The sequence below is a fragment of the Phyllobates terribilis genome, unplaced genomic scaffold (genome assembly GCF_046119375.1).
Source record: "Phyllobates terribilis strain yellow unplaced genomic scaffold, ASM4611937v1 Scaffold_1__5_contigs__length_1240528914, whole genome shotgun sequence".
NCBI classification, from domain to species: Eukaryota; Metazoa; Chordata; class Amphibia; order Anura; family Dendrobatidae; genus Phyllobates; species Phyllobates terribilis.
This window is the reverse complement of record NW_027362761.1, coordinates 359127205-359152005: the sequence shown is the minus strand read 5'-3', so window position 1 is coordinate 359152005 and position 24801 is coordinate 359127205. Positions and strand designations below refer to the sequence as shown.

At 39.1% G+C, this 24801-nt stretch overlaps 1 protein-coding gene across 9 annotated transcripts in view; it reads right to left on the bottom strand.

Annotated features, from left to right (window-relative positions):
• CLIP1 (CAP-Gly domain containing linker protein 1) overlaps positions 1-24801 on the bottom strand; it is a 121783-nt gene that overhangs the window by 38444 nt on the left and 58538 nt on the right. For 8 of the 9 annotated variants that reach the window (XM_073676241.1, XM_073676242.1, XM_073676243.1 and 5 more), the window contains 9 exons: positions 24182-24298; positions 21431-21488; positions 13260-13343; positions 13021-13177; positions 12417-12582; positions 11035-11232; positions 4904-7663; positions 2402-2539; positions 1822-1928 (listed from right to left, as the gene is read on the bottom strand). In XM_073676241.1, coding sequence (XP_073532342.1) covers positions 1822-1928; positions 2402-2539; positions 4904-7663; positions 11035-11232; positions 12417-12582; positions 13021-13177; positions 13260-13343; positions 21431-21488; positions 24182-24298 — 3785 coding nt within the window. The remainder of the gene's footprint in view (positions 1-1821; positions 1929-2401; positions 2540-4903; positions 7664-11034; positions 11233-12416; positions 12583-13020; positions 13178-13259; positions 13344-21430; positions 21489-24181; positions 24299-24801) is intronic. The other variant, XM_073676248.1, reaches the window with a different exon arrangement.

The following is a 24801-nucleotide window of genomic DNA, read 5'->3' as shown; positions in this document are numbered from 1 at the left end:
ATTGGAAACGCATCAGATGAATCTTTTGCTGGATTTTACTTTATGGGCAATAAAGCCATAAATCTTTTATCTTCAGTAGAGTGCTGGAACTCCTTTTCTTGTGATACAAGCTAGCAAGGTGCAGTAATTGAAGATATGTACCTACAGTTTTTCCATTATACAGTAAGAAAATTTGGTGTACATCTGCTTTCTACCTCGGTAAGGCCAGTTTGTTGATATGGGTCTTTATTCAGTGTTTTAATTATCAGTATGGTAGTAATGTGTAGTCATATGTGGTGTGGCTGTACTACTTGTCCCTTATATAGTATAATATGTAAGCAACATGCTGGTGGGTAGGGGGGGCCAGGTTTGAAAATTGCCCTGAGCGCTCACCAGTGGTTACACACCTGCTCTCAGCTTAATGCGGCAGACAAGTGGGGGAAATGAAATTGCACACTGGTGCATTTTGTGTATCGCGGGACGAGGTGATCTGTTATCCCTTGCTCATTTAATTCACCACCAAGGGTTAGCTGGTGCTTAGTTACCATAACTCATTTTATGGTCATGAAAACACCATGGCCCATCACTATCCTGTACTACTATGGAAGAGGGAACTGTAGGGAGAAAGCCTGGATCATTTTAAGTTATAGCACACAATATAGCATTGCCAGTCATGTATGTAGTGATAGGCACAGGAGCAGATGTCACAGCAGGAGGCCACCCTCATCTGTCCGTATATAACCCCTGTAAGCATGGATTCTGCCTTCTCCCATCTGTGAGGTCTTTACAATCTTAAATCTGCCTAGTCCCCACCTGGCACCTCAAGTAATGAACCAGCAGAAATTATCCACCTTTTTTGAGTGCCTGTATGCTACAGAGACAATGTTAAGCCATGTATAAGTGATTCAGTGCAGCACTGAAGGCTAAGTTATTGTAAGCCCTATCCATTAACTGAACTTTTCAATTGACCTAAGACCAAGCTCACATGACCGTATTTTCGGTCCGAGTGCAGTCTGTGAAGAACCGGACAGCACAAGGACAGCGCTCAGACCAATGTTATTTAATGGGGCTGTGAGGATAAGTGTTTTTTCTTTCTTTTTTTTTTTCCTAAAAATCACAGCCTGCCATAGTTTATACCGTGTGTCTAATGAAACTTGCCCATTCAAGGCTATGGGTGCACAAAAATAAAGTAAAAATATAACATCTGATTTTATGGATATGCTACAATTTTTTAAAATAGGAAACGGTATTTGGTCTTGTAAATTTTAAATAACTGTTGCTGTATAAAAAAAATGGATGTCATATGCATTACAAATAAATGACGATTTTTTATACAGTCATGTGAACTTAGCCTAAGAAAGATTGTGATGATACAGATTGGAAAAGAACAGCTCGTGGACAGGACCCAGCTAACAGCACTACCCAGCAACTTCAATTAGATGAATATTGGATGTTCTGCACAGTATTGGTCCCCTCAAAATTTCAGGTCTACATCTTGAGTGGATTTTAGAAGACCGGTGTACATTAATATAAAACAAAAATTCTCTCTAGGAATAGATGGTTCATCTGGATCTACAGAGGAAAGTATGGTGACCCAGTGGTTAGCATTGTTACCCCGTGTACTGGCTTCTTGCGCTCACTGATAGGATGATTGGCTTCTTATGAAAATTGCCTTGTGGGTCACACACAGGCACAATAAGTTTGCAAGCCCTACTGGGTACAAGGACTGGTGTGTAATGCTTGTTCAGTGCTACAGAATATGATGGTGCTATATAAACAACACAATTATGAAATTATATATATGTATATGATATAAAGAGAAATAGTGGGAAATATACTTACAATTCTTTCTTGAGAGACTCCGTTTTCTTACATTCTCCTTTCAATTGTTCGTTAGTCTTTGTCGTTTGTTCTGCAGCGGATTTATGCTGCTCTTTCAGGCAATTCAACTAAGAGAAATATAATTCCATTAAAACAAATGCATGCCAAGAGCACACAACACAGAAGTGACCTAAAATGTGAAAGAAAGGTAGAGTACTACTCTTCACTTGTGAAGACTGTACAGGAATATTGTTGCTTTTGTATTTGTGTTTATCAGCTTGAAGATTTATTCTCTGGGTTAATCCCTGGGTAATGCAGAGGATTACTACGTAACCGTTAATCCTACAGTATTTTAATGTTATTACTGTATTTGGTATGCAATTTGGTAAGCCTAAAATTTCTGAATACCACTTACATTATTTAAACTACCCTGGTAGCACTAGGATCACAAGGCATTATTCATAAAAAATGTCTGGTATTTAATCTGCAGCTGCTCGCTATTTCCACAATGTAACGCCACGATGTACAAGTGAAAATGTTTGAGATTAACTAGAGAAAGGAAACAAACAATGGGATTTGAATATAAATGTTAGGTTCTCACTTCCTTCTCTAGTTCGCTGTGACGTTTCTTCAGTTCTTCCATCGCACTTACAGTTTCGGCTTTTTCTTTGAGCAGCGCATTTTTTTCTACAGTCATTTGTTCAATTTTTTGACAGGCTTCTTCTGCAATCTGAGAAGTCTGTATTTAATGATAGAGGGTTAATTAAAATATAAGGAAATATTTTACTATCCATGCAAATGTCTACTGGAATTTAATATTACGTAAAACATTTTCATACGTGAAAACAATCAAAAAAATAACACAAGGTCACTTAGGGCACTTGAAAAATTTGGGGTATATTTATTTTTTCTTCCATCTATTAACAACAAAATACAGTAGGGTTGCAGATCAATCTACACAGCCTGAGAGACTATAATCTCCCCTGCAATGATTAACCCTTTCAGCCATAGAGCTTCATAGCTTAAAACAGACGGGATTTTTGGAGTGCCTTCAATGTGGTGTTCCAAAAAAATGTAACCTACAACAAGGTACATTACTTTCAATGTACTAATAAAAAATATCATTTCATATTATATATACATATATATCACACACACATTTCAAGTTTTACAGATTTGACAAGAAGGTGGCGGGAGAGGAGACACATTAGCAATAAAAACTTCAGATTGGCCCTAAATCATGCTTGAAGCTAATTTCAGATAGGTTATTGGGGGTTATGAAAAATATTTACAGTCAAAAGGGAAGTGTGAATAAAAATTGCATCTATACAAATGTATTAATTTTAAAACACAGCTCTAGATGTCTACTATTATATTTCAAATGTGTTGTCTAGCTAAAAAAAAATATACATAACTAACAAAAATGGCATTCTGCAAGTTACTAATATGCTTTAATGATGTCGCATTCCCCTTTCGTCCAGGGTATGGAAACTTCACCGTCAGTTCTGAGCTCAACACTGAAAAGCGTTGTTTGGCTGAGCCAGCCCCCTTTTCGAACAGGTCTTATGCATACACGGAGAACAGGGCTGTCATAGCAATTAAAATGAGCAGTCAGCCGGCGTCACACACAGTGCTGGTTACATTCCAACACAGGACCACAGAAGTGGAACTGACAAACCTAAGACTTAAGGGGTAGGTTTATGGTCAGGACAATTTGCATAATTAAAGTATATTAGTTATACGTTTTTGTTTTTTTTTAATTAAAAACATTTTTTTTTTTTTTTTTCCATTTTAATGCTGAATATGAAATTTGCAAAAAAAAAAATTGTAATAGGGTTTTAGGTATTTTATTTTGCTGTCTTCCTGCAGAAAACAGATGCTGAACTGTGCTGTAACAACAGCTTAGATCCATATGCCATATCTGGTGTATGGATCTACCATCTTTGAGTGTAGGAAGAACATACCGTGGGTGCTCTGCCTCCTAGCAGGCTGAATGACAGGAGTGCAGGAGTGGAGTTTACAACTAGAATAGTCAAAGAGAGCGCTTTGCAGAAGTGGCCCCGATGACAGGGGCACTGAGGAGTGTTGAGAGTTCTTTCAATGTGGTCTGCCTTCTTTATAGCAGTCACAGAGCGAGCAGAAGCGGAGCCTGCACAACGTTCTCACTGTCACTATAATGACTACAGTGACACGGCTGCTATACAGAAGGCAGAGCACGTTGTGAACTCTCAACCTCTACTACTTTCTGAGCACCTGTCACTGGGACTGCTCCTGCAAAACACTCACTATTTTCACTATAGTTTTGGTATCATTCTAATCGCAGTGTGTTGTGGTTCTTGCACTCCTGTCACTGAGCTTGCTAGTTGGCAGATGGCACGCACTGTGCTCCCTCGTACTCAAAGTTGGTAGATCTATACACCAGGTTTGGCATAAGTATCTAAGCAGTTGCTATAGAACAGATCAGCGCCTGTTTTCTGCGGGGAGGCAGCAAAATAGGGCAATTAACCTGTTACAATATTTTTGCAAATTACTATTCAGCATTTATTTAAAAAAAATATTACTCTGTAAAAGCTACTTGTTGAACTATTTATTCAAGCAATTCTTTAAGGCTTAGTTCTCGTTGGCAGCAATTTCCTTTATTGCTCCAACGCAACTGAATTAAAAAATTAAAGCAATCTTGCAAATCTTGATTTCCAGCTCATATGCTCCATGCTTACAGACTACAAACAAATCCTGTGTAATCTGATTCTGCAGTCACAAGCCCTTCATCATTGCAAGATGAAGTGGATAGACAGAAGGCATTATGACTTCAGGAACAGAAAGACCCTAAAAACTGCCTATTAGAGTCAATTCACTCCTCCTTAATGTCTGATTTCGAACATTTTATTGATTGCAATGGGAACACGGAATACACATATATAGACCAATTTTTATTCAGTTTCCTTCAAAATAAAATAAGGGGAAAATGGAAAAAAAATTACCATTCCTCTGAAATTTATACTTAAGTGATGTGAAACATGCACGTGAAGGTGAATAACTAGATTTCCCTATAAAAAAGTGCTCGAAGTGTTAGTCGTTTTAGTTAACTTAACATGTCAGGTACCTCATTTATTTTTGCTTCTTTCTTGTTCTGTTGACTTTGAAGTTCATTAAATCTGAACAATAACTCTTCTTTGTCATTCAGCAATGCCTGGCATTGGATATCCAACTGCTCGGCAAGGCATGTAGCTTCAGATTTGCTCTTAGTTAGTGCTGCCATTTCCCCTGACATTTTATTACAGTTGTTTATGGTGGCTTCCTTTTCAGCTAACACAGTTACATTTGCTTTCTCCAAGGATTCTTGGTCCACCAAAAGGCGAGACTTTTCCTCTTGTAAATTTCCAATTTCTCTTTCTTTAATACCAAGTTGATCACGAAGCTCTTCCAATGTTTTTGAAAGATTACAATACAAGTCTTGAAGTTCTTCTTTGGAGTTTTTCAAGGAAGCTAAATACTCATTGAGCTCTTTCAACTTGGAACACAGGCAATTTTTCTCCAGTTCTAAGCTCTCTTTTTCCTGTAAAAGGGTGTTTATTGAATCATCTACATTTCCTTTCTGCTCCAGAAGTGCCTTATACTTACACTGAAGCTCTTTACTTAATAGAATTATCTCCTCCTTTTCTTCAGTTACATTACCTAAATTCCTCTGGAAGTCTACACACTTTAGCTCTAAAGAATCCTTCTCATTTCTAAAAGTTTCTCTTTCTTCAGCTAACCTTTGCTCAAAGCTTTTAAAACCTGCCTCAAGTTCAAGTACTTTTTCTTGTAATTCATCTCTATGTTTTATCAACAAATCTTTGTCCAGGCAACATTTATTATAATCCTCAAGCAAAGACTGTTTTTCTACCAAGGTACCACTGTGTTGTTCTTCTAGAGCAGACTTGTCTCTTTGAGTTTGCTCCTGTAGCAGATTTAGACTTTCAATAGTTTGCTTCAAATTATCACTCAGTTTTTCTGTATCAACAATTCTAAAATGTAAGGATTCAGTCTCTTGTAATAATCTGCACTTTTCCTGAGACAGCAGAAGATTTGATGCTTCTGCATCTTCTAACCTGGTCTTAATACTATCTAGTTCTGCAATAACCAATTGTTCTCTGGATTGAAATTCTATATTCAAGGACTGGAATTCCATTTTTTCTTTAGATACAGAATCAAGCTGTTTTTCCACATCATTCAGCTGAAGAGAAATACGATCTTTTGCATTCTTTAGGTTATTAATCTCATCTATCATTTGATCCTGCACACATTTTGCCTCTTCTACAGCCATCTGATATTTCCCTGCAAGCTCTTCTTTTTGTTTTAGAAGATTATCTCTTTCAGTAGTAAGCTTTCGCTCAGATGAAAGAAGAGTCTCCTTTTCTTGAAGCAAATTAAAACGTTCGGAGTCAGATATACTGTTGCTGGTCTTTATCTCTTCAAGCAACTTGGTTAAACTTTCATTGGTGATCTGAAGCTCCGCTTTGTCTTTTTCTAAATGGTCAAGCTCATTCTTCATCACTGCGACTTTAGTTGTCATCTCACTGTGATCTGCCGCCAACTTATTTTTTTCTTCCATCAGTTCCATAACTTTTATATTTAATTCATTTTCTTTTGAAGCAAGATTATTTCTTTCTGAAGACAATTCATCTGTTGTCTTCAGTAACTCGTCGTGTTTACTAACTGTCTGAGACAACTTATCCTCAAGTTCTAGATTCCGAACTAGAGCGGTCTCATTTTCTGCTTTGAGTCCAGACATTTCCTTGACCAGATCAGTGTATTTGGTTTCTAAATCATCTTTTGAACCTTTGAGATTCTGAATAATTTCATCTTTTTCCTGGATAATGGAGACTTTTCCATCTATTATTTTGCTTTGACATTCTTCCAACTTCTGCTTGTCCTCTTCAAGGATAGCAAGTGTTTCAAGCAGTTCATCTCTTGTTCCTACAAGTGTCATATTTTCTTGGACCAAAGCATCCAGTTGTGATTTTATACTAGTCAGTTCAACTTCAGTAGAGCAATGTTCTGTGGACAAGCTTTCTTTTTCTTTAAACAGATTTTCAATTTCTGTATTTAACTGATTTTGCTTTACAACAAGATCTTCTCTTTCAGATGTGACTTCTGCAATAGTTTTGGTCAGCATTTCCTTCTCTTCAATTATGGCAACCATCTTTTTCTCCAGATCCACACATTTATTGGAAGACAGAGCTTTATCAGCTTTTAAGCTATCCATTTCTTTTTCTAGAGCTTTGTGTCTGACCATCAAATCCTCTGTGTTTTTCTTCAGCATATCAATAATTTCATCTTTTTCCCTACTAAGATGTATCTTCTCTTCTCCAAGCCTCATCTGTTCTTCCAGAATTACCTGATTGTCGTTTTGTAGCTCTGTGTAATTTGCAAGCAGCACATCTTTGCTTAACTGAAGTTCTTTCATAGCAGCATCCATAGTACTAATAGAAGTCTGCAAGTCTTCACACACCAAACTGATTTTTAGAAGTTCCTGTCTGACATTATTAAGTTCAGCTATCAATTTTTCTTTATCAGAGGCCAGTGTTTGAGAGGAACTATTTAACATGTTATATTGGTTTTCCAGCTCCTGTTTCTCTTGCACAATGTTGTCCTTTTCAGCTTTTACTTCGTCAAAGACAGCTAAGTGCTCCATTTTCTCTTGCTGAAGCACATTAATACAAGATTCAAGCTCTATAACCTTTGAAAGTAGAGATTCCTTTCCTAGCTTTAAAGCATCTGCCTCCTTGAACAGTGTGTCTTTTTCCACTTTCAAACCCCTTATCTCTTCTGTCATAAGTTCAACCTCTTTGTTTTTGGATTCTAACACACAGGTTAAAGACTAAAAAGGATAAAAGTTGGGGAAAAGGAAGAAAAAAAAAATGAAAAAGCAAGCTAATGGGAGTCATGAAGTAAGCAGCTTGTATGTATGAAGTGACACTACAACATTTAATATCAGAGTAATTTTACCACCTTAGTAATGACTTTATATCTATTTCATTAACTTTATAAAAAGGCTGCATGTTTTTAATCCACAGCAGATCCATTATGTTTACAACCATAGGGAGATAGACTATGGGGAGAGACCTGATTAGGGTTTATCCCTATGTACATACATGGGACAGACCTGTCTATCAACTGGAGAAGGGCGGTGAGAAACCGGTCGAGGACTGCATCGGACTACTCAAGTCTCACCCTATGGTCGCTGACCAACTTTTAAGACTTGTTTTCTCTGAAACAGATTTCAGAGTAAACATACGTGGCTGCAATTGTGCAGCCAGGCTCAGATTCATGCTGCCCATGGATCGGGCAGCAAGAATGTAATCACAGGTTCCCCTTAAAGGGGTTTTCCCCATCAACAAAAGTTGATTTTAATCAATAGATCTTGTAATAAGTTCAACAATTGGATGTACTTAAATGAAATATTCCTGTGCTGAGATAATCTTATAAATGTGCCCCTGCTGTGTACTGTGTAATGGCCGTGTCTGACCGTGCAGGAATACGGTCTGATCATACCACATCTCCTGGGCAGGGGAGGACACAAAAGAGCATACAGACAGGACAGCAAGGGATCACAGCTGATTCTTTTTGTGAGGCAAAACATTTCCCTGCTTGTTTTTAAACAATGTTTTACTTCAGAGAAAGAATCAGTTGTGATCCCATGCTGTTATGTCTGTGTACTCTTTTGCTCCCCCTTCCTTGCCCAGGAGCTGTGGTATGATCAGACAGTGTTCCTGTACGGTCAGACACAGCCATTACACAGTACACAGCAGGGGCACATTTATAAGATTATCCCAGCACAGAGACATTTTATTTAAACACATCCAGTTGTGGAAGGTATTGTTATTCCAATATTTATTGATTAAAATGAATTTTTGTTCGTGGGAAAACGCCTTTAAGTAATATCACTTTTTTTCAATGATGATGCCGGTGGGAGCGTCTCACTTTATACATACAATTATTAAAGCATTGCAAAAATGTAAATACTGTTTGAAGCACCCAAAAGAAAAAAAGTAAAATGAAAACAATGACGTTATGGAAATGAGTAAAATAAAGGGTTAGATTTGCTGTAATAGAAAAGTTATTTTGCTGTGAACATGCCAGATGTTTAGAAGCATTAATAAAAGTGTATAAAAAGGAAGCCCAGTAGACCTAAAATTGAATTTAAGCAGGATAGTCTATAACAGAAGCCCCGGACTTTAGCTCCTTACCACGCCACAGAACGGACTGTGCAAGGGAAAACTTTATATTTAGGAGCAGCTTTGCCAACACAGGATCCTTCTGCTGTGATGTGGACATCAATTTGAACTTCCCTCCATGGAAGGTGACGTTATCGGAGCCCTGGAGACTCTAGGGCTAAGTGGGAACCTATTTTGTTTTTTCAGGCGTGTTTTTCAATTTGAAACCACTTCAGGAAGCCAACCTTGTATGTCGCATTTTCTAAGTGGGTTTTTGTCTTGAGTTTCTTGTTAGCATTTTGTTTCCTGAAGCTTTTTGCTTTCTTGTAATATTTTCTGTAAATATTTCTTACTTTTTTGTGTGTGTGTGTGTGTGTGTGTGTGTGTGTGTGTGTGTGTGTGTGTGTGTGTGTGTGTGTGTGTGTGTGTGTGTGTGTGTGTGTGTGTGTGTGTGCTATTTTTGCACGTTTTATGAAATCTATTAAACAATGAATAAAAAGCCAGCATTTTAAGAGGACTTAAAACTGCTTACAAAGTGCTCAAAAAGATACCCAGGCATTTTTGTAGACTTCCTATTGACTTGTATTGGAAAGTATGGCGCGGCTTTATAGTGCTAAATGTCTGAAGAATGGTCAGGTCAACCTCTTTGTTTATTGAAGCAAATTTAAAAAAAAAAAAAAAAAACACGTAAAAAAACCCTGAATATCATGTTTAAAAATAAATAAGAGTTACTCAAGTGTTTGAGTGATTTTTCAGGCAGTTTTCAGAGAAGATCCACCCCTAAAGTCTCCTAAAAAAACAGTGTGTGTAAATACCCTTCATGGCAGTATTTTGGTCAGTATTTTACATCAGTATTTGTAATGCAAAACCAGGAGTGGGTGAAAAATGCAGAAGTGGTGACGTGTTTCTATTATACTTTTTCTCTCTGATTGTTCCACTCCTGGTTTTGGCTTACAAATATTAATGTGAAATACTGACCAAAATAACGAATCCTTAATGATAAAAACACAGAGCAGTGAAGCAGGAGGCGGCTGACCGTTACATGACTTACTAGCCAACATTATGGGAGTGGGATTTATTATTAGACTTGTGCCAGAATTTTTTTCTATTACCACTTTTTTTTTTTTTTTTTTTTTTAAAGAAACAGTTAATGGAGCTTTGAGGGGAGAACACTACTATGTCCGGCACAACAAATTGACACCAGAAATTGGCATAAATTAAGGTGCAAATATAAACCAGTCCCTAGCATGGGTAAAATTGCCCTGTTGGTGCACAGAAAGGCCTATGCATATTAATATATTTGTTGCATTTTACTGTAGTGCATTTATCATTAAAACTTTGAGCATAAATTGCAATCTTAAAGGGGCTGTCTCATCTTACTAATTGGGTAAAATTGACAGATAGATGGATCAGGCTAGCCTCAGTTTATCCTCACTTCTCCCTTGCCACAGAGGAGTGAACAATTTGGATTCCCCTATAAAGTTCAGCTTTAAAAATAAACATTTTAAAACTATCTTCTCAACTCAGACATAAAATAAAGACAAATAAGATTAGTAATAGATCACTGGAGGATTAGGTGATAGTGATGTTTCTAAGCAAATCTGTTAATAGTATTAATTACAAAAGCAATTTGTATGTATTAAATCTATATGAAAACAGGTGTATGACGAACACAAAGGAAATAATGAATTATTAGTAATGCCTCCGGGTGTGTGATGTGCCAGAAGTCATATAGAAATAATGTACAGTAATATTAGCAAACCACAGTAGCACATATGTGAAGGTGTTTGACTAGTACTTACTAACTTGACTATATGATTCTGTGACCATCATGGCTTGATGTATTTATTGCATCTCATATGTGCAGATGTGACAGGGTTACATTAATGTATGTACCATCACAGTAAAGAATGGAGTGTGATTTTGTTTGCAAAGAGAATTTCATAAGAGCAAAAAACCTTGAATAAAACCTTATAAAGAGCCAGAGAAAATGTTTAACAATTTGTAAACTTCCCAAAACCACAGAGAAACATACCTTGGCCTTTTCCACTTGCTGTTGGAGCTCTTCTGTTTGTTTGACCTGGGTCGCCTTCCACATTTCCTCTTTAACCTGTAGATTTTGCTTCAGCTCACTGATTGCAGTTTGATGCTGGGAAACTAAATCCGAAATAGATTTTTCTTTCAAAGCTTGCATCTCTTTATTCTCAAGGTGAAGTTTTCCAATTGTAAGTTTCTAAGGGAAACCAAAACAAACTTTTGAATACAAATTGCCAATTTAACAATAGTAAAATGCAACCCCAAAGTCTGGGTGTCATTTGTCAGATCACATACTATGAATCGTTGCATAAATGATGGACCTTAAAAGGGTATCTTGAACTCTATTTTTTGCTTTAATGGGAATCAACAGGTTTATGCTTTGCAATGTGAAAGCAATATAAAATAGTCAGAGACCAAGATTCCAGCTGTGTGTCAGTTAATGGGCTTCTGGCAGTAGTTTTCATAAATTTATTGTTTTATTTGCTGCAGCTCTGCTAGGCCTCTCACTGATGAAATGTGCCTAACTATGCCACTAACATTGGTTTACTGTTTTCTATCTCTTCGCAATGTAGGCAGAAAACGGTCTATCAGTAGTGAGGGCAGGGGTAGCTGAAGGTTATGCAGGAACTCATCCCTGAGTGAACTATTAGATCTGAAGCAGATGACATGGGGTTGGAAACAGGGTTTCTGCCCCTGCTTTATACTATTTTATGACATTCTCTTTAAAGAGAGGCTATTGCTTTAAATGCCTGTCAAATCTGAGATCCACACCTGTTAGGAGCATGGGGGAGGCAAACTATCCCATCAAGCCACAAACTGAATGGAGAGGTGTCTGCGCTTTTTAAAAGGGTTATACTCAAGTTTTTGTATAGTTACAATTTCAAAGTGTTTGTAAAAACAAGCAACTCAAGAATGTTGCCTAGGTTATCAGCTACCCCAGCAGTTTATTATAGGTAAGGAGTGCAGCGCTTACAAGCACCTTGCTGTACAGGAAGTATGGCCCTGAACTCTTCTAATTCTGCATCTATTTTCAGCATTGTAGAGCGCTCAGTTTGGGAAAACGTCAAGCATACTGCTGGCTGGAGCTGTCAGTTAAACATGAACACCCACCCATAAGCAAGCAGGAAATCGGGAGTCAGGTGAGCGATGCACTCCTGTTCAGTTAACATGATACAACTTTTTTTTTTCTTTTTTTTTTTTTTTTTTAGACTATAGTAGTTATGAAAAGACTCCTGTCCTCCCCAATATTTGGGAGCCCAAGAGGTTGTAAACCTCTACCTATGGATATTTTATAAATGTCTGAGATGTGAAAACCATTTAAAGAGTTCTCACAATTACAATAGCTCAGTAAGTTTTCAAAATGTAAAACCTTTTTCTTACCAAGCTTTCTATTTCAGAAGTCATTGTCTTTATTGCTTGGCGATGTGACTCTTGTGCTTCTTCAGTGCAACGCTTGGCTTCAGATGTTAACCGCTCAATATTTTCTTGCAGTTGTTTTACAGTCTGTCCTGATTTTGACAATTCTGTTTGGAGATCAGCCAAATTCCTGCAATACGGAAGGATCAGGAGTAAAATGATTGATAAATTGGCTTCAAAATAGCACAGTTATATAGAAGAAAAAGTAATTATAAGCCCTGCAAGAAAAAACAGACAGCGCTAAACAAGTACAGATGTCTCTTCACACTCAGGATGAAAATGGTTCGGGTCAGTCAGATTCCACCAAACAAAAAGGAGGTCGAATTTGAGCAAACACTTTCCGAAATTGGAAAACCATTTAAGGTCATGTTCATGCAATGCATTTTTTGCCGCAATTTTCTGAAGTTGTGATAAGTATATGACTATTCCACAAAAATTCCAGGTGGGGGGGGGGGGGGAATAAAAAAACAGCACAATTGCATCGTCTGATTATGGCCTAAAGTAGTTAGATCATATGAACTATATATGCTCCCCAAAACATAACTGAGTAAGACAAAACTTTGTGTACCTTTCCCTAGACTGTAGTTCCTCATTCAGAGTTGAAAGTTGAGCAGAGCTGTCTCCTGATGACTTAATCATTTCTGCTATTTGATTTTCTAGTTTTTCTTTTGCCCTCAGTAAGTTCTCCTTCTTCTCTTCACCTTCTTTTACCTTCCTTTCAAACTCTGAAAAAGATGAAGCATAGTATGGGGTCAAGAAACTGATGAAGTAAAAGAAAGCTTGGTAGGAAATTAGGGAACTACTTACCAGCACACTGCGGTTGCAACAATTCCAATTTTTTGGTTATTTCTACACATTGTAATTCTCGCTCATTTAATTTACCCATGGTTTCTAAAGGGGAGAAAAAAAAACACCTTTGACTTTTGTATAACTCATACTTTTATATCACTATTTATTTGCCAATAGTAAATGCTATTAAAAAATCTGCTCTGCGTCAGAAATTTAGCTATTGTATGTCTACATATGAACCAAAAGCAGCAAATGTCTTATAACTGTGGTAGTCTTAAATGACAGCTAGATTTAAAGGTTATGGTCCCCTTTAAACACACAAAATAAAATTATGTATTCGACTGTCTGGTAATGCCTTCTTCTCATAGGATATAAAGTACCCAGAGCGGTGAAAGCCTGGCCTTTTCTTCCATCTCCAGAGTATTATGACACTACCAGAAGAATGGTTACTGCAAACTATTTTTTCATAATACTAGAGTTATAATGGGTGGGAATGCCAGGGCACTGGCATGGAGATTTTCAATAAACCAGATTACTTGTTCATTCTAATACCCCATTTCTTCAGCTGTCCGAATGACAGCACAGCTGAACTGAAAGCCAGCAAAGAACAAAATCAGGTAAAGACTATGGATGAAGGACTTTTTGGCCAAAAGTCATATCTTTAGTGGCCATCACATTTAATTTGTAGCAATTCATAAACATATGGATACTTTTGTAGCCCTGTGGTTCTGCCAATCTCAGAGGTCATTGCAGTCAAAAATTCCCCCAGAAAATGTAATGGAATGAGCCTTGAAAGGGTTGCCCAGTCTTGTGGTGAAAGTCTACATTCACTCTATGTGACTGCAGACTTCTGAATCCTTACAGCATGTGCATCACATCCGGTCAGGATTGTCCTGTGTCACTGCCGAGGCCGAGTGGTCATGTGACCACAAGTATGTGATTTGCATACTACCGGCCACATTCTGATTAGACAAGCTCAACCTCGCTCAATTCACTTGTACTGAACAAGGCTACACACGTTTAGTTGGCATGTGACCGCATATATGCAAATTGCATACTTGCAGTCACGAGACCATCAGGTCTCAGCAGCGACACTGGAGAATCCTGTTATGTTGAGTTTCCAGTCTTAAGTAGCTATACTTTTTGGAGAGCTGCTCTTTTAAAATGAAAAATATCATTTTAAAATACAGAATATCTTCTCTTGATTACTTTTGGGTTTTGCATAAAAGGAAAGCCCGATGGGCCAGTGGAATGAAGATACCAATCTGGATGGAAAGCATTTCTGTACCAATTCCTTTTCTACAGACCATGTGCTGATAAAACATCGATGCTACAGGTTATGCAATTTCTTCCTCCAATTACACTCATACATAACCTTTGATTTCTCCTCCTTAATCAGTACACTACTTTGTGTGGGCTTCATGTACTCAAATACAAAACAATTTGAGCGATCCCTCCTCCATAAAGTGGTTAAATGCATAGGAAATCGCATCTACAAACACCTGCTGACAATGCACGATCAATAGTTATTGTACACCTGCCCAACAGGACACATGGACGATACCAGCAGATAGCTGATCAGCTAGTTTTGCCATTGAGCATCTGGTCCCATGCTCAACAATGTACAGGGTTTGCTGGGTCAGCACTTGACCGTAGTACTGAGTAAAGTGGGCAGTTGACTGCCAATTTTAATAGCTAACCCAGGTTCTTATCTCAGCCTAAGCATCTGAGGAGGCAGCCGATCTAGCAATCAAAATAAGCGGTCAGCCGACACACCTTCAATTATTGTCCCAGACATGTTTAAACACAGGCAGAAGGACATCAACAGGGACCTATGACCTAGGAACAGGGCAATTACTTAATTCAAATGGTTCCTTGAGTAGCAAGGTAAATATATTTAATATTAAGGAACTGTCTGTCTGATTTATCAAATCAAAATGGTCATGTAGCTAACTATGTTAATAAAGTGGCTAAACATGGCCCAAGTTAAAATCAGTAGCCCTAGTATGATGCAGAAACGATCATACCTAGTATGGTGCTGTAGAAGGGACTAGTGAAAGTCTTCTTGCTGCTAGTACGCCAACTCAAATTTGAAGTGATGTCTCATCCGGCATCTGCAGCTGCGTTGAGTAGGATGTCAATCAAAGCTGAATAGGTGTGCTAGTAGCGTAGTGACCCTGACTAGTCCACCGCTTACCTGACTGATAGGATTGGCGCATAGAGGTTTTGCAAGGCTTTTTTTAATGCATCATACTAAGGCGGCTTATTTAACCAGGGGCATGTTTAGCTGATGTAACATACTGTACAGCGGCTTTATATCAACCACTGGACTGACATGCCTATTAACAGAATATTTTTTAATAAAAACATACACTAGTCACAAAAAGGGATCTTTGGCTTTCGGGTGAAATTTCAGGATGATCCTAAAATGCACTCTAACCTTTTCAGGTGAACTTAATGTGACTGTATCTAAACTTTTAACCACTTCGCGCCAGAGCCTGTTTTTGCCTTCGTGACCAGGCCAATTTTTTCAATTCTGACCACTGTCACTTTATGAAGTAATTACTCTGGAACGCTTCAACGGATCCCCCTGATTCGGAGATTGTTTTTTCGTGACATATTGTACTTCATGATAGTGGTAAAAATTTCTTCGATATCACTTGCGCTTATTTGTGAAAAAATCGGAAATTTGGCGAAAATTTTGAAAATTTTGCAATTTTCAAACTTTGAATTTTTATGCCCTTAAATCAGAGAGATATGTCACACAAAATAGTTAATAAATAACATTTCCCACATGTCTACTTTACATCAGCACAATTTTGGAACCAAAATTTTTTTTTGTTAGGAAGCTATAAGGGTTAAAAGTTGACCAGCGATTTCTCATTTTTCCAACAAAATTTACAAAAACAATTTTTTTAGGGACCACATCTTATTTGAAGTGACTTTGAGGGGCCTTTATGACAGAAAATACCCAAAAGTGACACCATTCTAAAAACTGCACCCCTCAAGGTGCTCAGAACCACATTCAAGAAGTTTATTAACCCTTCAGGTGTTTCACGGGAAGTTTTGGAATGTGGAAGAAAACAATGAACATTTAACTTTTTTTGACAAAAATGTTACTTTAGACCCAATTTTTTTATTTTCACAAGGGTAACAGGAAAAAATGGAATACACAATTTGTAGTGCAATTTCTCATTAGCGCGCTGATACCCCATATGTGAGGGAAAACCACTGTTTGGGTGCACGGCAGGGTTTGGAAGGGAAGGAGCGCCATTTGACTTTTTGAATGTAAAATTTGCTTGAATAATTAGCGGACGCCATGTTGCATTTGGGGAGCCCCTGATGTGCCTAAACAGTGGAAGCCCCCCACAAATGACACCATTTTGGAAACTAGACCCCTTAGGGAACTTATCTAGATGTGTGGTGAGCACCTTGCACCCCCAGGTGCTTCACAGAAGTTTATAATATTGAGCCGTAAAAATACAATTTTCACATTTTTCCCACAAAAAATGTTTTTCATCCCCTAATTTTGCATTATCATAAGGATAACAGGAGAAATTGCACCATGAAATTTGTTGTGTAATTTCTCCTGAGTACGCCGATACCCCATATGTGGGGGAAAACCACTGCTTTGGTGTACGGCAGGGTTCGGAAGAGAAAGGAGCGCTATGTTGGCTAGGATAGGTTGCAGACACCATGTCACATTTGAAGAGTCGCTGACATGCCGAAACAGCAGAAACCCCCACAAGTGACCCCATTTTTTAAACTACACCTCTCAAGGAATTCATCTAGGGAAGTAGTGAGTATTTTTTAATTTTTAAATTTATACCATTGGGCAGTGAAGAAAACATAATTGTATTTTTACCACAAAAAAATGTTTTACCCTCAGATTTTACATTTTCACACAGGGCAATGGGTAAAAATGGTGCCGAAATGTGTCACACAATTTCTTCTAAAAGTGGCAATACCCCATATGTGGCTGTATCGTACCGCTTAGCCATACGGCGAGATCTGGGAGGGACGGAGCGCTATTTGACAACTGGAGAACAAATTATTGTAGATTAGGCATTTGGATTTGGGAGCACAAAATTTTCTGAATTTCTTTTGGGGGACAAGGGCCATTTCGCTTTTCCAGAGCCTTTCTGCTACCAGTAACTTGGAAGTCCCTTATATTTTTAACAGATGACGGACCTGAGTGGGGACTAGCTTTTTTTGAGGACTGAGCTGAAGCTGTTATTGGGAACATTTTACGTAACATTTATCCTGCGCTCTAGGCTGAGCACTTACATCGGGGTTTCCATCTAAATTTCCAAGTGATGTAATTCAGATGAAACCCCTGCAGGATCCATTCACTGTAATGAGGCAGCAGAGTTACTCTGGACTCCATCTGGCCTCTGTTTAGCGGTGTCCTTTTTTTCAGAAGTGCACAAAACTGTGGCCAACCGCACTTTTATGCACGCCTAAAAAAACTGAAACCGTGGGATCACAGGTCAGATGGCATCCACAGTGGCTTATATCAGCCTCATTACAGGGAATCTTCCGTCATGGGTTCCGGCTGAATCATGTATTTCAGAGATTTACACGGAAACTCTGGTGTAAGCGCTTAGCGCAGAGCGCAGGATAAATGTAGGCAGAGCCTTACTGCGATCTTTGGGAGACATAATAAACAAATCAGTAGCAGGTGACGAATTGGTTTTAATTATTTTTTACGCCGTTCCTCGTGGGGTATAAGTGATGAGATTACTTTATTCTTCGGGTCGGTGCGATTACAGAGATACCAGATTTATATCGGGTTTTTATGATTGACAGCTGTCACACACTAAGACGCTTTTTTTTTTGCAAAATCTAGTTTTTGCATCGCCATATTTTGAGAGCTATAATTTTTCCATATTTCGGCCGACAGTCATGTGACGGCTTGTTTTCTGTGGGACGAGTTGACATTTTTATTGGTACCATTTTTGGGTACGTGACATTTTTTTGATCGCTTTCTATTCCGTTTTTTGGGAGGTAAAATGAACAAAAACCAACAATTCAGGAATTGTTTTTTGAGGGTTTATTTTACGCAGTTCTGCGTGTGGTAAAAGTGATAAGTCGGCATTATTCTTCGGGTCAGTACGTTTACAGTGATACTACACTTACTGTATATTTTTTTTATGTTTTGGCGCTTTTACACAATAAAACAATTTTGCATAACCTATAGAAATATATGGAGTATAACCCCCCAAAAAAGAAAAATATAGAACAATATTAAATAGTATTAAAAAGACAAATTTTATTCAGTATGAATATTAAAAACAGTATACTCTTAACAAATTAGTAGGTCACCGGGGATGGAAAACACAAATACAATGCGACAATTCTGTATAGGAGTGCACATGAGATCATCTGATAGCATTGAAGTAGGGGTTGCACTCTGATGTAAATGTAACCAGCCACATAAAGGGAACATATATAAATAAATAGTCTACCCAAATGGCAGTATATATGATCAGAAAAGCCCAAGAGATGGCATGGAATCTACAGGTATACAGATTCAGTAACTGTTCCAGCCATTCTCATAAATGTGTGAGACAATCATAGTGGTGTCTTCAGCAGGTAAGGTGGCTCACCCATATGCAATGTGTACTCCAATGTCACATTGAAGCCCCGACGCGCGTTTCGCGTGCTGCTTCCTCAGGGGGCTTTATAGAAAAAATATTTTTTTTGCATCGCTTTATTCTGAGAGTTATAACTTTTTTATTTTTTGGCTGATGAAGCTGTATGGCGGCTTTTTTTTTGCGGAACAAGATGCCGTTTTCAGCTGTACCATTTTTATTTCCATTTTGCTTTTTGATCGCATTTTTTTCCACTTTTTGTTTAGCGATATGATGAAAAAGCATAGTTTTTTGCTCCGTTTTTTATTTATTTTTATTACGGTGTGCACAGAAGGAGTTAATTAGTGTGACAGTTTTATAGATCGGGTTGTTACGGAAGCGGCAATACCAAATATGTGTACTCTTTGTTTTTGCATAAATATACGGATTTATTGGTTTAATATTTTATTTATTTATTTTGTGATTTTTTTTTTTAACAGTTTGAAAACACATTTTTTTTACTTTTTTTTACATTTTTACTTAGTCCCTGTATGGGACATTAATTTTTATTTTTCTAATCACTGTTCTCATGCAATGTAATAGACATGTATTACATTGCATGAGAACTTTGCTGACAGTTTCACACTGTCTGTCTCCTGCTAGACTTCAGCTGAGCTCAGCAGGACACCATATATGGCAGATCTGGAGGCGGTCATGTGACCTCCAGCTGCCATAACAACGGAAGGTCCTGGAAGGCATCAGGGGGCCGTCGGAGAGGTAAGTGGACGACCCCCTCTCCTCTCACTATCTTTTATATTCCGCGATCACTATAGATCGCGGCATATAGAAGATAGGAAAGGGTTAACATCATTGGGACCTGATCCAATCAGGTCCCAATGATGTCCCGTCAGAGCTGTCGCTCTGAACCGAAACCACAGCACTTGCTGGACCCTGGGGGTCCTGAGGGCTGCGGGACCACCGACCGTTCATAAACGTCGGCGCTGCACAGAGCCCAGGCAGTGCCGATGTTTATGTACAGTGGGCGGTCGGGAAGCGGTTAAAGACACATGTCCAACTGTTCAATGTTTCAGTACTTTTTGCACAACTTGCTGTTCTCCAACAAGGAGCTTAATGGAAAAATTCACAACAGATGTTTGATCCATGAATCGCCCAATACATTTCGGGGGTTCATTTAGAATTGGTAGTAAACAGTGCTCCACCTCATGCTGTTCACATTTTGACGACCAAGACGACACCTAAAAATTGATCACCATTGAGAGGCTTCAAGCAGGATGTTCTCAGACGGAAGTGGCCCTTAAGCTTACAGTGCCACAGAGTGTCATCAGCAGTTTGCAACAGAGATACAGAGAGACTGGGAAAGTCAGAGAAAGGCAGAGAAGTGGACATCCTTTGGCCACATCCCACATTGATGACCACTTCATTGTGGACAATGCCCTTCGGAACCAGATGATGAATGCCACACAATTCCAGACACATTTAAGAGAGGTGAGAGGCACCCAAGTGTCAAAGTAAGACCATTTGAAACAGTTTACATCAGAGTGGTCTGCGTGCTAGACGACCTGCAAGGGTACCTGACCAAACCACCAGGCACAGACATCATCGTCTTGAATGGGCCAGGGAGCATCTATGCTGGACAAGGGACCAATGGGCCTCAGTGCTGTTCACGATGAGCAGAAATGATGGCCGCCAAATGATGTTGGAGACGTCAAGGAGAGCACAATGCTTCACACACTGGTGTCACCAGATGAGCCTTTGGTGGTGGTGTTATAGCGTGGGCAGGTGTGTTCAGTCAATACAGAACTGCCCTACACTTTGTGAATGGTACAGTGACAAGCCCCTACTACTTGAAGAACATCATTAAATCAGGTTATTGTGCCTCTGAACGATCAACACAGGTCTAATTTCATCTTCATGGACGACAATGCTCTAGCTCATCGAGGTCGCATCATTAGGGAATGGCTGCTGGAGACTGGAGTACCTTAAATGGAGCGGCCTGCACTTTCTCCAGACCTGAATCTCATAGAAAACCCATGGGATCAGCTGAGTCGCCGTGTAGAGGCTCGTAACTCTGTACCTCAGTGCCAAAATTACCTGAGGGCCGCCCCTCAAGAAGAGTGGGATGCAATGTCTCAAACAATAACTCGACTTGTGAACAGCATGAGACGTCGTTGTCAAGCTGTAATTGATGCTCAAGGCCACCTGACAACTTATTGAGACATTGACATTCTTTGTTGGGGTATACCCACCACTGTTGTTCGCTTTTATTTCAATGAATTGTTTGAGATGAGGAAATCACCATTGCATGCTTCTACTTAAATGTCCTACTCATGATAAAATATAACTGTAGCATGAACTTTTTACATTTTCCAAGAAAGCCAAAAATCCCGAACTTTTTGTGATTAGTGCATACTCTAAATGCATTAGATGTCTTTGCAGCATACATCTTTTAATGAAAACATGTGAACCATTACCAATAAGGGAAAATCACAAACACAAAGCATTACTGGGTGGCTGCTCACAATTTCAATATGCTTTGGTATAGAACGGTACAGTTGTTTAACATGCTAAATGGGACATATGGAAAGGGACCCTTACCTTGCATAGCTATTTGAAGGACTTTAGTTTCTTCAGAAGAGGTGTTTAATGATTTTTTCTAAAAGCCAAAAAAAAGGAAAATTAAAAATTGTGAATGCTATCATAAATTTATGTCAAATAAGCTAACAATTATGGTTTGAGGAATTATAGGATGTCAATCAAGCTTGGCTGTCTCCTTCAAATTAAAGATCTGTATTCTCTGTAAGGTCTTTGTTACTCCTTGTTATGGATGCTCTTGGCTATCCTCTGCAGAGCAACTAGTCATAGAATCCCTGTTTACCCTTCAGGTACTTATGAAATATCTAAGAGATATGTCATACATGTCAAGAAGAGGTAAAATTAAAACAGATTTATGTTTAGACTTAAAGAAGCTGTCCACTACTTCGATAACTCCTGTTCATACCCCCCTCGCTTGGCCCCCATAAAATTAAAAAGCTTATACGCTCCTCCCGTGCTGGTACCGTTCCTGCGGTATCTGCACTCGCAGTCCGAGGGCCGCCGTGCTGTTGTTGTGACACGTGACGCCGATGCCCTATCAGCGCTGGATTCACTATCCCCATCTCCTGTCGAATTGAGCATGAAGAGGAAGTCAGGGTGCCAGCTGATCCCGGAATTCCTCTTTAGGCACAGTTCATAGGCGAGGACAGTTCAACAGAAGCACAGCAGCCGCGGGACTGCAAGCGCCTACACCGGGGCAACGGCGCTGGCATGGGAAGCGAGTATAGGCTTTATTATTTTTTGTGGGCCAAACCTTTTGATCAAGAACAGGTTGTCCTAGTAGTGAACAGCCCCTTTAAATAAGACCTACTCAGAATATAAACCCTAGTATGATTTTACAGAGATTTTTGGAGTATGCTTGAAATATAAGCCCTATTACAAAAATAAGCCCTAGTTACAGTCAGAGCCAATGTTCGGGGCAGTCAAACTGGGCAATCGCCCAGGCCCCCCAAGTCTCTTAGGGGCCCCCAGCGTTTCTATTCCGAGGTTAAAACTGCTTAAGGACCTTTGGTGACATCACAGTCATGTGACCATGATGTCACCAAAGGTTTCTTAACTGCAGGAGTCTAGAGCTGAAGAGGTTACAGGCTGGCATGCACCGTATGTGCAGTGTGTGTATACACATATGTATGTGCAGTGTGTGTGTATATATACACGTGTATGTACATTTCTGCCAGAGGCGCACGGCACTTGTAAGATTCCTAATTTATTAAGTGGTGTGCGCCTTTTAATGAATTAGGTGCATCTTACTCCAGCAACCACGTTCATTAAAGCCCCTGTCTCACATAGCGAGATCGCTGCTGTGTCACGGTTTTGGTGATGCAACAGCGACCTCACCAGCGATGTCGCTATGTGTGACACTTTGCAGCGATCAGGCCCCTGCTGTGAGGTCGCTGATCGCTGCAAAGTGTCCTGGACCATTTTTTGTTCGTTGCCCTCCCGCTGGTCAGCACACATCGCTGTGTGTGACCAGCGGGAGCAGCGATCAGGCTGGTAACCATGATAAACATTGGGTTACTAGGGGCACATGCGCACCTAGTAACCCGTCGTTTATCATGGCTACAAGCCTGCTAAAGTGAGCGGTAACCTCCCGCTGACCGTAGCAGAGTGGTAACCACGATAAACAACGAGTTACTAGGTGCGCATGTGCCCCTAGTAACCCGATGTTTATCATGGTTACCAGCCTGCTCCTGCTTCAGTAGGCTGGTAACCGGAGCAGGACATCGTGGAAAGATTCTTTCCACGATGTCGCTGCTCCCCTGATCGTTTGTGAGCCTGCCTGTTTGACAGCTCACCAGCGACCACATAGCGAAGCAGCAACGATCCCTGACAGGTCGTATCGTTGTCGGGATCGTTGCAGCGTCGCTTAGTGTGACGGGGCCTTAAGATTGGCCTGCACAATGCCAGTCTTAATGCCTCTGGGCCATTGTTCTTGTTAGCACATTGCCCAATGTAAATAGATGTGCTGCTGATAACATGATATGTGTGTGAACAGAATGTTTTATAAGGCTTAGTGCCCACGATGCAGGAATGAAGCAGAAATTTTCCTGAGCATTTCTGCATCTCCTTGACAGAAAAACGCATGCAGTTTTTACATGCGTTTTTGACGCATTTTGACACGTTTTGCCATGCATTTTTCCAATGCATTGTATAGGCAGATCTGCATGCAGAAACGCACAAGAATTGGTCATGTCAGGATTTTTTTCTGCGAGTAATATCCGCGCAGAAAAAATCCTGACCATGTGCACAGAACTTGCAGAATGTCATAGGAAGTCATGGGATAAGGTATGCAATGCGTTTCTGCGCTGCAAATCCGCACCAAAAACGCATTGTGGGCACACAGTCTTAGTGATCATTCTAACCCCATTAGTGATCATTCTAACCCCATTGTTCTTCGTCAGAATGTGTAAAGAGTAGGTTGTTGTACATGGAAAAAGGAAACAGAATTTCAAGAAATTCTTGATGGACTTCAGAGTTTGGAGAGTTATGTTGAAGTTCCAGAATGTTATGACATGATTATATTTCAATAAATGTTGATTTTTTTTGTTCAAGAATAAATGAAGATTGCTGTGCATGGAAAAAAATAGGACATGCCCTACAAGTAAGCCCTAACCCATCTTTCAGAGCAAAAAATAACATAAGACCCTATCTTATTTTTGGAGAAGCATGGTACTTCCAATTAAGAGATCAAGAAAAAGCACAATGCAACGAAGTTATTATATATACACTATAAAAAAAAACTGTTAATTTTACCAAATCTTCAATTTCCTTTTCAAAACTTGCTTTAACCTGAACCAGTGACTGAATTTTGCTGTCAAGGGCAGCAAACTTTTCATTACGCTCCACCAAATCTCTTTGTAAGTCATTGGCCTAGCAGAATGGATTGAAAAAAAAGTGAATGGATACAAGAACAAAAAATGAACAAGCAAAAGTAACGTAAATATAACAAAAAAATGTGGAAATAGAAAAATAAATAAATAAAAAACAGAACAGATTTTAACTGCGTTCTCACACATATTGAAGTCAAGCAGTGATCATGTAATCCCAATTAATATCAGCGTAAATAAAATATTTCTATAGAACCATTTTTATAAGGTGGCATTGGCATCTGCGCATAACTGGTTTTAATTAAATCCAATCCATAATCAACATGTAACATGATAATTTAATAACCTATTATAGTTTTGTGCCAAACAGTTTTGACACAATTTTATAATTAATTTTGCAGCACAATAATGGTTGAACATTAGGGTTAAGGCTTAAACAGGTTGTTCCCTGCTGATGAAACTCGGGCGTGCGGGGACATCAGCCACTGATTGTTAGGCCATGTGAGAGCTTAAGCGAATGTCCCGCAGGTACTGAGAGATTTCGTG